This window comes from Aedes aegypti, chromosome 1 (assembly GCF_002204515.2).
Source record: "Aedes aegypti strain LVP_AGWG chromosome 1, AaegL5.0 Primary Assembly, whole genome shotgun sequence".
NCBI classification, from domain to species: Eukaryota; Metazoa; Arthropoda; class Insecta; order Diptera; family Culicidae; genus Aedes; species Aedes aegypti.
Genome location: NC_035107.1, coordinates 274,171,229 through 274,184,440, shown reverse-complemented (window position 1 = coordinate 274,184,440; position 13,212 = coordinate 274,171,229). Strand labels below are relative to the sequence as shown.

Below are 13,212 nucleotides of genomic sequence, written 5' to 3'. Positions count from 1 at the left end.
TGTAGGACATCAGTTTGAAATTCTATGCTGTATCAACGCCCGAGAATAATTCAACCTAATCCTTCGTAGATTAGGTGCATCATGACGTCTTCTAAGATGTCAATAAAATTATAAGCCGTATAAACGCCCAAAAGTAATTTGACCTTATCCCAAAAATACCATATCTACTTAACGCCCTGTATGACATCAATCGAAATCAACGCTCTGGAGTAATTTGACTTTGTCTCACGTAGATCAGGTGCATCTCAATCCCCTGAGGACATTAATTGAAAATTGCAAGCTGTATCAACGCCCAAGAGTAATTAATCCTTAGTAGATCAGGTGCATCTTAACGCCCTATAAGACATCAATAGAACATTCCAAGCTGTATCAACGCTCTAGAGTAATTGTACATTATCTCACCAAGATCAGATGTATCTTGACGCCCTGTAGTGCATCAGTTGCAAATTATAAGCTGTATCAGTAATTTAACCTTATTCTACGAAATTCAGCTGCATCTCAACCCCCCGAAGACATTAGTTGAATGTACAAGTTATATCAACGCCCTGTAGTAACATGACATTATCTTAAGTAGATCAGGTGCACTTTGTGGCCCTGAGGGCAGCTATAGAAAATTCTAAGCTGTATCAACGCCCTGGAGTCATTCAACCTTATCCTTCGTAGATCAGGTGCATCTTGACGCCCTGTTCGACATCATATCAAAATCATAAGCTGCATGAACGCCCTAGAATTTCCCATCCTTATCCCACGTAGACCAGATGTAAATAACCCCCTGTATGACATCAATGGTAATTTCCTAGTTGTATTCACGCCCTCGAGTAATTTGACCTTTTCTCCCCCCTGATGACAACGATAGCAAATTTCAAGCTGTATCAACGCTGTGCAGCAATTTGTCCTAAGTAGATTAATGTCCTGTTAGCCATCAATTTAGATTTAGCTCTATTAACGCTCTGGAGTAATTTAATCTTATGCTTCATGGATCAGATGCATCTTGACACCCTGTAGGACGTCAAATTGAAAATATGTGATATTTTAACACCCTGAGGTAATTTAACCTACGTAGACCAGATGCATCTCAACGCCCTGTAAGACATCAGCTATGGAATTATTTGACCAGACATCTCGTAGATCAGATGCACCTCAACGCCCTGAGGACGTCACTTGAAAATTCCTACTTGTATCAACGCCCTTGAGTCATTTGGTTTTATCCTTTGTAGAGCATCAGTTGAACATTATAAGTTGTATCAACGCCCTTGAGTCATTTGGTTTTATCCTTTGTAGAGCATCAGTTGAACATTATAAGTTGTATCAACGTCCTGGAGTCATTTGACCTTATCCCACAAAGACCAAGTGTACTTAACGCCCTGTATGACATCAATTGAAATTTCAAAGCTGTATCAACGCCCTAGAGTAATTTTATTTCGACTCGTGTAGATCAGATGCATCTAAGCCCCCTGTGGACATTAATTGTAAAATGAAAGCTGTTTCAACGCCTTGAATAATTTATCCTAAATAGATCATGTTAACTGCATCTCAACCCCCTGTAGTCATTAAATGTCCAAGTTGTATCAACACCCTGGAGTTGTTTTCCCTTATGCTAAGTACATCATGTACCCTAAGCTAAGCTGTATCAATGTCTTGGAGTTATTCGACCTTATCCCATGTAAACGTTTACTTGGCGCCATGTATGACATCATTTAGAACTTCCGAGTATTCAAGCCCTGAAATTATTTGACCGTAACTCAGATTGCCCTGAGGATATCAATTAAAAATTCCAAGCTGTAGCAAGGCCCTGCAATTATTTGATCTTATCCTGGGTAGGCCAGGTGCATCATAACGCCCTGAAAGCTATCAGTTGAAATTTCTAAGCTTTATCCACGCCCTGAAAAAATTTGGCCATATCTCACGTAGATCATGTAGATGCTGTTAAACTGTATCAATGTCCCTGAGTAATTAAATATTACTTCACATAGATCGCCATACCAGCGTCGAAACGTCGGGTTAAATAATAAAACTCGTTTTTTAACAAAAAAGACTGCGTTGCCGATATTTCATCAATCATTGAAAATACAGTCGAACTCTCAGCAGAAAAAAAAACAGTAGTCATTAAGATTACGGTTGAAAAATGTGTGGACAAAAACCAAATAACGTAGATTATGGTCAGAACTGCTTTGTAGGACATCAAGGAGAATTTCTCTGTCAATCCAGATAAGTCCGCGACGGCGACAATTGTATACAATTGAAGGCGACCCAAATTCGTACAAGAACGTAGAAAACAATAAACTCCTTAGTAGGAGTTGGTCTTATATCTGGTTTGATTTTTTATCAAATTGTGGAAAGTAATTCAATACTGTATTGACGAAAATTAAATTGAATTAATTTGCAGAATGTGTCGGGAAATCTGGAGTCTTCTTGGAGTAGATATGCATTTCACCAACAAACTTTTGTATGTGCCAACATAAATAAAGGCGTTCGGAAATTATAACGGTACCGTGCACCCCCGCTAATTTGAACAGTACCTCATGCAAACCATCGGGGTTCATTTTTAATTTGAACATCTAGTCACCTGTTTCTGGTTACCTTTTTCACTGTTTTGTTTTGATTCTGCTTGACACGGCATGCCCCCATCTCACTTCACTCCGTTCCATGAGCTAAATGACGTTTGAACCATTTTTAATCTGAACGATGTGCAAATTAGCGGGGTACAGATTAAAAAGTGTTCAGATTAAATGTGGTCAAACTAACGGGGGTACCCGGTTTAACTTTTAAAATGGGGTTTTGGGGATTAGTTTTACGAAAATATACGATATCTTAAAAATTCGCTAAACAGCTTAACTGGAATGATAATTGATAGTTATCATCTCAGATTTATAACAAAATATTGCCCATATTGAAAGCTTCAGTGCCTGCTAAAATTGACTGTTGAACTGATTCGAGGAATGACAGTGTTAAGTGTTTTACCTCTAAAACTGTTAGGGTCGATGTACCAATAGTCGCATAGCTAAGGACAAATATTCGTATAAAATCTAATGCATTATATTTACATCATCTGAAAGCTTTTTATCTTGGCTTTGTGGGAAAAATATGAAAACTACGAAAACTCATATATTTATGTTAATTATCGGTTGTGCTACTATAGGAACACATGTGCCTAATAGACCTATTTAAATGTGTGGAAGTTCCTCAGTCAATCAATATTTTGATTTTTCATGTCGATATAAACTTCTGGTCAAAATTTCAGCCAATTTGAAGATAATTTAGATGTGCTTTTGGACTATTTTCAAGCTTTGAAAATTCATAACTTCTGAACGGAACATTAAAACTTATCGGAAATACCTCTACATAGTAGTTTATTCTATTCTACAAACTTTTGTCGAATACGGTTTTATTATTCGAGCAAGTTTAAACATGGTTTGGTTGAGGTTTGCGCTTTAGGTTCTTTAAGATCACTATTTTTGGGGTGTGTTCTCCCTGAAAAACACTATTTATTTCGTTCATTTTTCGAACAAAATCGAGCTGTGTATCAATGGTACTTAGATGCATAGCTCCTGACCTTCATATCAAAAATAATTTTGTCAACGGTTTATAGCAAAACGGCCGTAAACAGCCACTAGTGCGACTATAGGGGATTGTCTACTAAGGAAACACGGACCCTACATTTCTTTATTTTTGCGGGAATAAAGCGCCAGATGATAACAACAATATGTTTGCTATTCTTGGTATGTTTGGGCAGCTCTTGTGATTCAAATAAAATTAAATCCGTTTCTCTCTATATAGGTATTATCATAGAATTGTATTGAAAAAATAATACAGATGGCATAATTTGGATATACTAAGCATTTTACAAGCTGGAAGAAATAAACATGGCGGAGGCACAATTTTCATTTTATTTTAATTACAAATGCTATTTCTTCCATCATGGAAACATAAATAGAAGCATTACGTTGCTATTCCGTTTGGCATTGCCTTTGTACAGAAATTAAAAAAAAAACTTCGCACAAGCCTGGTTCAGATTTTTTTCGGTTCTTTTCATTATCTCGATCATACATGTAAGTGATAATGTCAAGAAAATTAGTATAATAAGATATCGGAAAGAATCGGAACCCAGTATATCTTTAATCAAATTTTGTTTGTTTTGCTTAGAATTTTGTTTAATGCTATCAGAGAAAGCATATAAGTTCAGAATGATGTTCTAATCAGTTCTAGTAATGTTTAACAAGTTCAACCAACCACGTTTTCATTAGTGAACACCGGTCACGTAGCAGCCTTATTAAAATTATCGAATTATTTTTGGAACCAGTAGATTTAAACAGGATCAAGCTTCAACTCCAGGAACACGTGCAGAGGACGAGAGACTTCTGGCTCCACATCTCCAGAATAAAGAAAGGGAGATTGGTAGGATGTAGAAGTACCAGTTGAACAATGTATCCACACATCCTTATACAGATATTGTTCATCGATTTAAAATCTTCCTACGATACATAGATCGAGACCAGCTATGGCAGATTATGCAAAAATGCAGTATTTCTGGGCAAACTGATAATAATGATCAATGCGACGATAGATTGAGTAATGTGCATTTCTTGAATATAAGGAACACCCTTGAGCCTCTTCGAATCTCGCTGTTCAACATTGCCTTAGAGGGTGTGATAAGAAGAGCGGAGACAAGCATTTGCATATGACAGATCCGTCTATGCAATAGTTTACATCGGTGGAGCTGCGGTTCATCTCCATAGAAGGACTCTAAACTTTCTTCAAAGTGAGCTAATTTGAAACGACTCGTAAAAAGGCCTACAGACATGAGTGGAACCGAAAGTACGCTCAGCTACTTATTATATTGATTAAATTGATATTTTAGCATGGAACTTCGAGAAGATGGCGGATACGTACTACTGATTGAGGTCTGAAGCTAGGCGAATCGGACATCAATGTGTCGGATAATCAATGTGTATGCTAACGAGGGACTTAAAAGATGATACGGCATGCCCCAATCTCGAGTTCACATTGTCGGGGATGAAATCGAGGCGGTCGGAGAATCGTAGTTTCGGATGAAATTGATCATTTTTCACTGTTTTCCATGCCTGTTTTCTATAATGTTGCTAATGGCAAACAATTGAATGTAGAAAAACAAGTACGATGGTGAACCTTATTGGCTCATATACCGAAATTTTCATACAGATGAGATTTTAGTGCTGAAAATTGTATCTTAATTAAAAAATCAAAGGATCCCATTTCGGGGTGAAATTGATCACTTGTCAAATCGATTATTGTTAGTTTCGAAATCAATTTTACTTGCTTAACGTGGGCTCCCTGAATCCAAATATGCTTGCTAAATTCTGAACAATGCGCGATTTATGGAAATAATAAGCATTTAATTTTCAAGAATACCACAGAAAACGCCTAAATGTAGGCAATTTCCGAAGGAGTTTTCTGATATCTATCAAAAATTCAATAATTTCAACAAAATGAGCAAATTTGTACGAATTTTGATAATAAAATCTGTTTTGAGGATATATTTCAAGCATCCTTACAAACTTTCAGGGTGACACCATGTCCAGATCTTTGTTAAAAACCACACCGACCACGGTTATGGAATTTTACATTATTTTCATAGAAATAAATATTATTTAACAAAAAAATATAAAGAAAGAAATAAAATTGAGTGACATGGTGACCAATTTCACCCGAATTTACGGTACTTGGTCGCACTGGTGACCGCCGGCAACGACACCAGCAGATAAATTCAGAGACACATCGTTGGTGGAATTTGTGCCTACTTTGGACTCCGCAAAACTCTTCGATCGAGTAAAGTTCGCCACTAAGTTAATCATCTACAAGACGCTGATAAGACCGGTACTAATTTATGGGCGCGAAACATGGAGCCTACGTGCAGAGGATCAACTCGTCCTTTGTGTTTTCGAATAGAAAGCTTTGCAGACCATCTACGGCGGAATGTAGATAGAAGAAATAAGTAAGTTACAACGCATCGATTTGATTGAATTTTTGATTGAACAAATAATGTATAACCATTGCCCATATAAAATTATTTCTTTGTCCTAGGAGGGACGATACGCTAGAAGAATGAAAAATGATTGAAATTATTGATTTTGTCTGTTTGATAAAGTTAAACAGCTTCATGTTTCTTGATCTGGAATTGGATATTACAAACGACGTCATAAACGCCTGGGAGTAGTAGCGCCCTCTAAGCTATAGTAACGCCCTCCAAAAGAAATACGACTAAGTAGCTCAAATTTTACGACGACAGGGCTGATGCTTGCTGATGGCTGATAAGCCGTGAAATACGGAGGCACATCGTCAGTGGAACCATGGCCTCCGCAAAAAGTTGCGGCCAAAACAAGATTCAACTCCGCACCTCTACGGGCATGACTCGTGGACTATGCTCAATGGGGACCAGCAAGCACTTCGAGTCTCCGAACGTCAGGTGCTTAGGACGATCTTTGCCGGTGTGCAGGAAAACAATGAGTAGTAGCGTACGATGAACCACGAGCTCGCCCAACTCTACGGTGAACCCAGAGTTTTTAGCGGATTCACCATTGTTCAATGCTCAGAATACTATTGAGAGAGAGATATAGGTTTAAATGGACATCACGGGTACAACCGTGATGGCCAGAAAGGACTTAGCCGTATGTTTGTATATTCACAATAATCCCTCCAAAATGTTGACAAAACGTTTCACACCTACGAAAAAAAAAAAGAGTTGGGGTTAAATGGATATTACGGATAATATTGCGACTGACAGTGAAGGTTTTTACTTTCAGGAATTGGTAAAATTGTTATCCACACTCAACAGTTACCTGAGATATAGAATTCTTTGCTACTTTTGGTCAGTTTTTGCCCACTGTACGTTATATCATATCATTACTACTCACGGTGCACTTGGATGGAGACCTCCTTCGACAGCGGCGATATCAGCTTCGATACGGCTGCCTTGCAGCGAAACTTGGCCCCATAGAGCTCCCGGGTGACCGTCCCGAGGAACAGCTGGTTGACCATGGCGGCGGCGCCATCGATTGCGGACGGATGACTCGTGCCGGAGATTTCCTTATCGCCGTGCCACCAGGACACTCGCGGCGGTGGTCGACCTGCAAAGATGGAGAAGGGGAGATAGGGTTGTTAATGGCTAGGTAATGGTAGGTCTGTCACTGCACATTGGGTATATTGCTAACTTTGACGAAAAAAATCCCAATGTATCGCTCTAGATAAAACTTATCTAGATGAGTTACAATTTACCGTACTGTAGATCAAAGCCGAAAGAGTCAAATATTTTGTGCAAGTTATTCCTAAACACTTTGTTGACTACCCCAAACTTCTAAGATACACATCTATAAGTTTTGGTCGACAAAAACAGCGATCTGCGCCCCAGTGTACCTAGAAAGGTCGGTGTGCAATCGCAGCGCGAACAGTTTCACTTACGGTTGCACGCGCTCTGCCTAAGTAAATTCCGCGGAAGAAAATTTAATTTTGCTCGTATATCATTCATGCAATGGCGGAGGCTCTGCTTCCGCGTTTTCTTTGACGACGATGGCGCGACGATAACGATAATGGAGACGGAGGAAATAATTGACACCATACAAGAAGGAAGAAACCTTTCGTCTTGTGTGCGCAATGGGGAATAGAAGGATATTTCTTGCTCCGTCCATTGGCGTAGACGAACAAGTTTCATGGGAGTTTTTCACAAAAAAACTGAAACAAGAGTACAAACTTGTGATCCTGTTATGAAAATTACATGGCAGGATCTGAAAAAAGAAAAAAAATTCTCTCAATTAAGAAATAAAAATTTTGGACTGTAGCTCAAAGCACTTTTGGAAATTATCTAACATTTTGAAAAAATCTCGACAGCCAATTCTGGCATTAAAAGAGAAAAACAAACTTTTATTTACTAATTGCGTTGAAAAACAATCGTTGAGGCTCGTGCCAGGCAGACGCACGACAACTTTTTTTTGTAGCCAAAATTCCCCAGGCAGCAACTACAACAATTCCCATTTTTCAGTTAACGATCGCTTGCTTAATAATCATGGGGTGGAGTTGCTATCATCATTCATAGGCGTATAAAATATCAAATATTTTCGTCATTTTAATCCAAAGTTTCTGAAGTTAGCAAAAGTTTTAAAGTCAGCCACAGATCAAAAATAGAATTAAAAACTAGATAGACACCATAATCATAAACCAAACTTGTTTCGGAGCAATTCCTCTCTCCCAAGTGATCCACCTATGTATTCCTCTCCTTGTTGCAAGTAAAATCTTTCAATAATAAAACGCCACCAAGAGCTCTTTGCAGCCATGAATATAAAGTGATTCGTTTTTTTATGCTCGCTTCTTCTCACAATCGCTCAATTTTTCCCATGCCCTGTGAATTGGAGAACGCGAAGAAAAACTGCAACAAAGCTTTCTTTCGTCATCCGATCCGCCTTCCATACCGATCTTCCTCCATTTTCATCTATTTCTATACCTAACTCGTCTAACGATTTTCCCCGAGGTTGGGTTACTGTCAATCCATCCTAATACATAATCAGTAACATCATTTCGAAGCGAAGCGGGTGGCTCACAGTGGTTTAGATGAGAAAAACCGTGGCAAAATAGCAGTTTCCCATTGCTTCACTATTTTTGACCAATAATGTGTTTTGGAACATGATTTGGAGTTGAAGATTCTATTTTGGGCATAACAACCATGTTCTGGTTCTCATAGAACAAAGTTATCACAAAATTGGTTTTGCATACACTTTGAGGCTCAAATATGTTTAATTAACTATTTTTTGGCAAATTGAGGCAAGAGGAATCTCCTCTAATAGATTCCTTTAAGAAAACTATCCATGACGAAGAGAACCCAGCCGCCGAAATTACAACAAATCACTATAGCCTAGTTTTTAACCGAAAACATAGATATTTCGACATATTTGGGTCTCTGAACATGATGAAAAATATTGTCTTTATAATTTGTCGTTTGGAAGTTAGATTTTCGCCTGCTTATCGAAAAACCAGACCTCTGTTCACCAGCTCCATTCTCGTCATGTCCCGAACACAACATGTATCCATCCGACCCGGCTCGTCATTGTCGTTCTCATTGTCGTCCTCATTGTCGTCCTCATCGTCGTCGTCAATTGTTGTTCCCCGGGATGGTTGGGTCCTTCCGAGGAAAACTTATTCGTGTTTCTTTTGCCTGGTCTAAATAAATAATCAGTCTTTTTCGGGGACGACGAAGCGAATATTCGCTTTACCGTGTTGTGGAAGATATCATCCCATTCTGGTTTATGACGCAATAATCGTAGACCAGTGGGAGGAAGCGATCCACAACGGTTTCTAGATTATGTCGAGTCACATTTTGCTAGCCGAAATCTTGGGAATATTTGATGGAATTCGTGATTATCAGCTGCGGTCTAGTGGTCGCTGTCAGATTTTTGAAATTGTTGCTGATATCCTTGTTTCTAGATAGGGATAGGAAGTTTTAATAAGAAATGTAGAAATTCGAGAGCAATTCTAAAAATTGGACTAAATTGTTCAACCAGATGACCTACAGTAAATAATTTCACTGGTGTCGAGTTAAGGGTTGTTAAAGTTACAACTTAGCTTTGATTATTGAATTGCTAATGTATCAAACAACAGAAGCGGCACACTGGAATAAAAAAAAAATGATTGTGTTGAAGATAAATGATCTCTTATCTCTTTGTCATTCAAGTGATAGATATAACCAAAAAAAACAGGAAGTGACGAGTCTGTGAATCATGGCTTTATACTTCCATAGCAGAAGCGAAAACTTTAAGAATACCAATCATATCAATGACAGATATTTGTTGCTCCTTTTTAAAAATACTGGACAGATCATAGATAGATATGCCCGAAGATCTTGAGAAACATGGAAAACAAACTGTTATAGTTATATTTACGGCTACGCAGTCTAAAACGAGTTTTAGTTCAATACAACGTCTCGACAAGGGGATGGCGTCTTCTTCAGGGGACGTTATTTGATTGTTTTATTTTTATATAGTGTTTGGTCTAACATGAACTGTATTATGTCTGAATTTTCGTTGGTGCATGACTGTTCGAAACTACTTTTACTTGACCTTCTGTTTTGTGAAATGGCCATTAGCCAATAAATAAAGTTAAATGGAAATCTACCAGAATAGACATAACAACGAACATTCAAACATGGGAAAATTAAAGATAAATCTCTCTCTCTCTCTCTCTCTCTCTCTCTCTCTCTCTCTCTCTCTCTCTCTCTCTCTCTCTCTCTCTCTCTCTCTCTCTCTCTCTCTCTCTCTCTCTCTCTCTCTCTCTCTCTCTCTCTCTCTCTCTCTCTCTCTCTCTCTCTCTCTCTCTCTCTCTCTCTCTCTCTCTCTCTCTCTCTCTCTCTCTCTCTCTCTCTCTCTCTCTCTCTCTCTCTCTCTCTCTCTCTCTCTCTCTCTCTCTCTCTCTCTCTCTCTCTCTCTCTCTCTCTCTCTCTCTCTCTCTCTCTCTCTCTCTCTCTCTCTCTCTCTCTCTCTCTCTCTCTCTCTCTCTCTCTCTCTCTCTCTCTCTCTCTCTCTCTCTCTCTCTCTCTCTCTCTCTCTCTCTCTCTCTCTCTCTCTCTCTCTCTCTCTCTCTCTCTCTCTCTCTCTCTCTCTCTCTCTCTCTCTCTCTCTCTCTCTCTCTCTCTCTCTCTCTCTCTCTCTCTCTCTCTCTCTCTCTCTCTCTCTCTCTCTCTCTCTCTCTCTCTCTCTCTCTCTCTCTCTCTCTCTCTCTCTCTCTCTCTCTCTCTCTCTCTCTCTCTCTCTCTCTCTCTCTCTCTCTCTCTCTCTCTCTCTTCTCTCTCTCTCTCTCTCTCTCTCTCTCTCTCTCTCTCTCTCTCTCTCTCTCTCTCTCTCTCTCTTCTCTCTCTCTTCGCGATGCTCACACTTCAAAAGAACTCATGGGTGTGCCGCCCGAACAAGCAGTCCTCAGAGAGTTGTGAGAGCACCGTTTTTTGATGCAATTTCACTCTGATGTGTTTTGTGCTGCATCTTCCTCACTCATTTTTCGGTGCCTTTCTGCTTTGCCTTTTAAGCACCTTCACAAAGAAGCAAAGGCTGCACGCTGTTCTACAGTATTTCACCCAACTCTAATAATGTTGAGGAGCATTATCAAGCCTGGAGGTGCCATTATCTGCTGAGCTAGCTGTGGTTAACACCGGAAACAGGTTACGCGTTGTCGCACTATGGGCGATCAGGTGGCCAATAATCGAAAATACGACTTGTCCTGATAGGTTCATCTTATACATCATTCCATACTAAACATTTATATTAAGATATTCCTGGAATACTGGGGATAAATCTTTTGTATTTTCGGTGTACTGTATGCCGAAGTTGAAGTTTTAAGAAAAACAAAGAACTAAGTGCAAACACAAGGAATGCGTTGGAAGGGATTTACTGCATAATCGTAATATTTTCTACATATCTTTATACAATGTTCTAAAGCTTATTCAAAAGGCTATCTGAGAAAAAAAAAATAAAATGTTAATTCGCACTTATGTTCAGGACTTCCTGAAAAAATCATATTCGATTTTTTATCGAAACTTTAGATATCCCAACTTAACTAAAGGATCGTGATGAATTTAGCTGCTCATATTTGCACTTTTCTCATATAGGGCTGATCGATTTTTTTCAACATTTTTAACATTTTTCAATTAATATCAGCTGAAGATTATTTTAGGGAATAATTGAATATCAATATCACTAATTCATATCATCATAGCTATTTGAATTCTAATATTAAAAATGTATAAAACAACGTTAATTGCATAAATTGCCTATATACATCATTAGTAAAAAAACTTTTTTCGCTAGAAGCCCTTTTCATAAGTAAGTCTCAAAAACTTGATTATTGAAAACGTATCATGAAATTTGTATCACTTAAACTCTTATGACATGAGACGGCAAACATTTTTTTTTTGGCCGACAGTCTATATGGAAATCGCCCATAGTGCATCGTACCACCTTACGGGCTAGCCGTCGACTCTGGACTGGCAAGAACCGCTGGCACATAGTGGCGAGTGTAAGGGTTGGATCGCCATGAAGTGTTCGGATGTGGCATGATCGGGCAATAAACCAACTAAGCCGGTGATCAGCGAGGAGGAGTATTGGGTAGCGAGTGACGAATGATGCTTTCATGTTTGATAATCTTCCGAAAAGCTTTAACAATCCAAACTTGTCCAATGAACAACTTTGAGTGGTGAATTCGGCGTGGGTATTGCTGCAGCTGGAGGGTGAGCTTGATTGCGGCTATACTGTCGAACTTCAGCTGGAAAAGATGCTAGTTGAACCTGTCTTATGGGGATCTTGAACGCATGTTCCCCTTCCTCTGGGGTAAGTGAATCGACAGTGCGTTCGCTCCGACGGAGCATTGTGTTGTTGAAAAATCGGTAGCAATGTACCACGACACGAATCAGCTTGGTGAGGTCTGCATAACGTTCAAACAGGGTTCAGTCGTCGGTGGCGCTGTACAGAGCAACTGATGCTGAATTTCTGCGATCCGATTCGACACGAAAATCTCATATGCATTGGACTGAGATTTTATCAAGTGAAGAACGACGGTAGAATCCTCCCAAAACGTTGGAGGTTCTACGAAATCTGTTGTATGTCGAAGATTGTCGGCAAGTTGTCTGCCGAGGAGAGCGGCGCATAGCTGCAGACGAGTGATGGGTTGTCCACGCAGTGGAGCAACACGAGACTTGGCAGTCAGTAGATGACTGTGGAGCTATCCAAATGTATCACGAGAAACGACGTAGATGCAGCACCCATATGCTACATTCGATGCGTCGCAGAAACAGTGCAAACTATAAATGAAGTTTTGCACGACTGCTCGGCATGGAGAGTGCCTGTAGTTCGTTGAGGTCCGATCAAAGTACTTGAACAAACACTTTGGCTTTCATGACTACAGGTTCAGGAAAGTGGAGGGGATCGAACCGGTGCGACACTTCGGACACGACAAGGCGTTTGGTTGTGACATCTTATAGTGGACCCAAAGAGGAAACCAAAGACGTCCTTAAGTTCAGAAGGCAGGAGACCGATCGATTTCCAGTTTAGGCTTTGTTTTGCACAGCTGAGAAGGAACGCTGGCTAAAACGGCGTTGTTGTTGGTTGCCCAGTACCAGGCAGTCCAGAGAGAAGTAATGATCTCCGAAACGTGGAGCAAGCGAAAGTGTTACATTTAAGTGGACGTTCACGGTGGACTGGCCAATTC

General features: G+C 39.6%; 1 protein-coding gene across 1 annotated transcript in view; it reads right to left on the bottom strand.

Annotated features, from left to right (window-relative positions):
- The window catches only part of LOC5565349 (synaptogenesis protein syg-2), a 284,790-nt gene that overhangs the window by 211,972 nt on the left and 59,606 nt on the right, over window positions 1-13,212 (bottom strand). Inside the window, exon 4 of the mRNA XM_021838630.1 lies at window positions 6,891-7,103. Coding sequence (XP_021694322.1) covers window positions 6,891-7,103 — 213 coding nt within the window. The remainder of the gene's footprint in view (window positions 1-6,890; window positions 7,104-13,212) is intronic.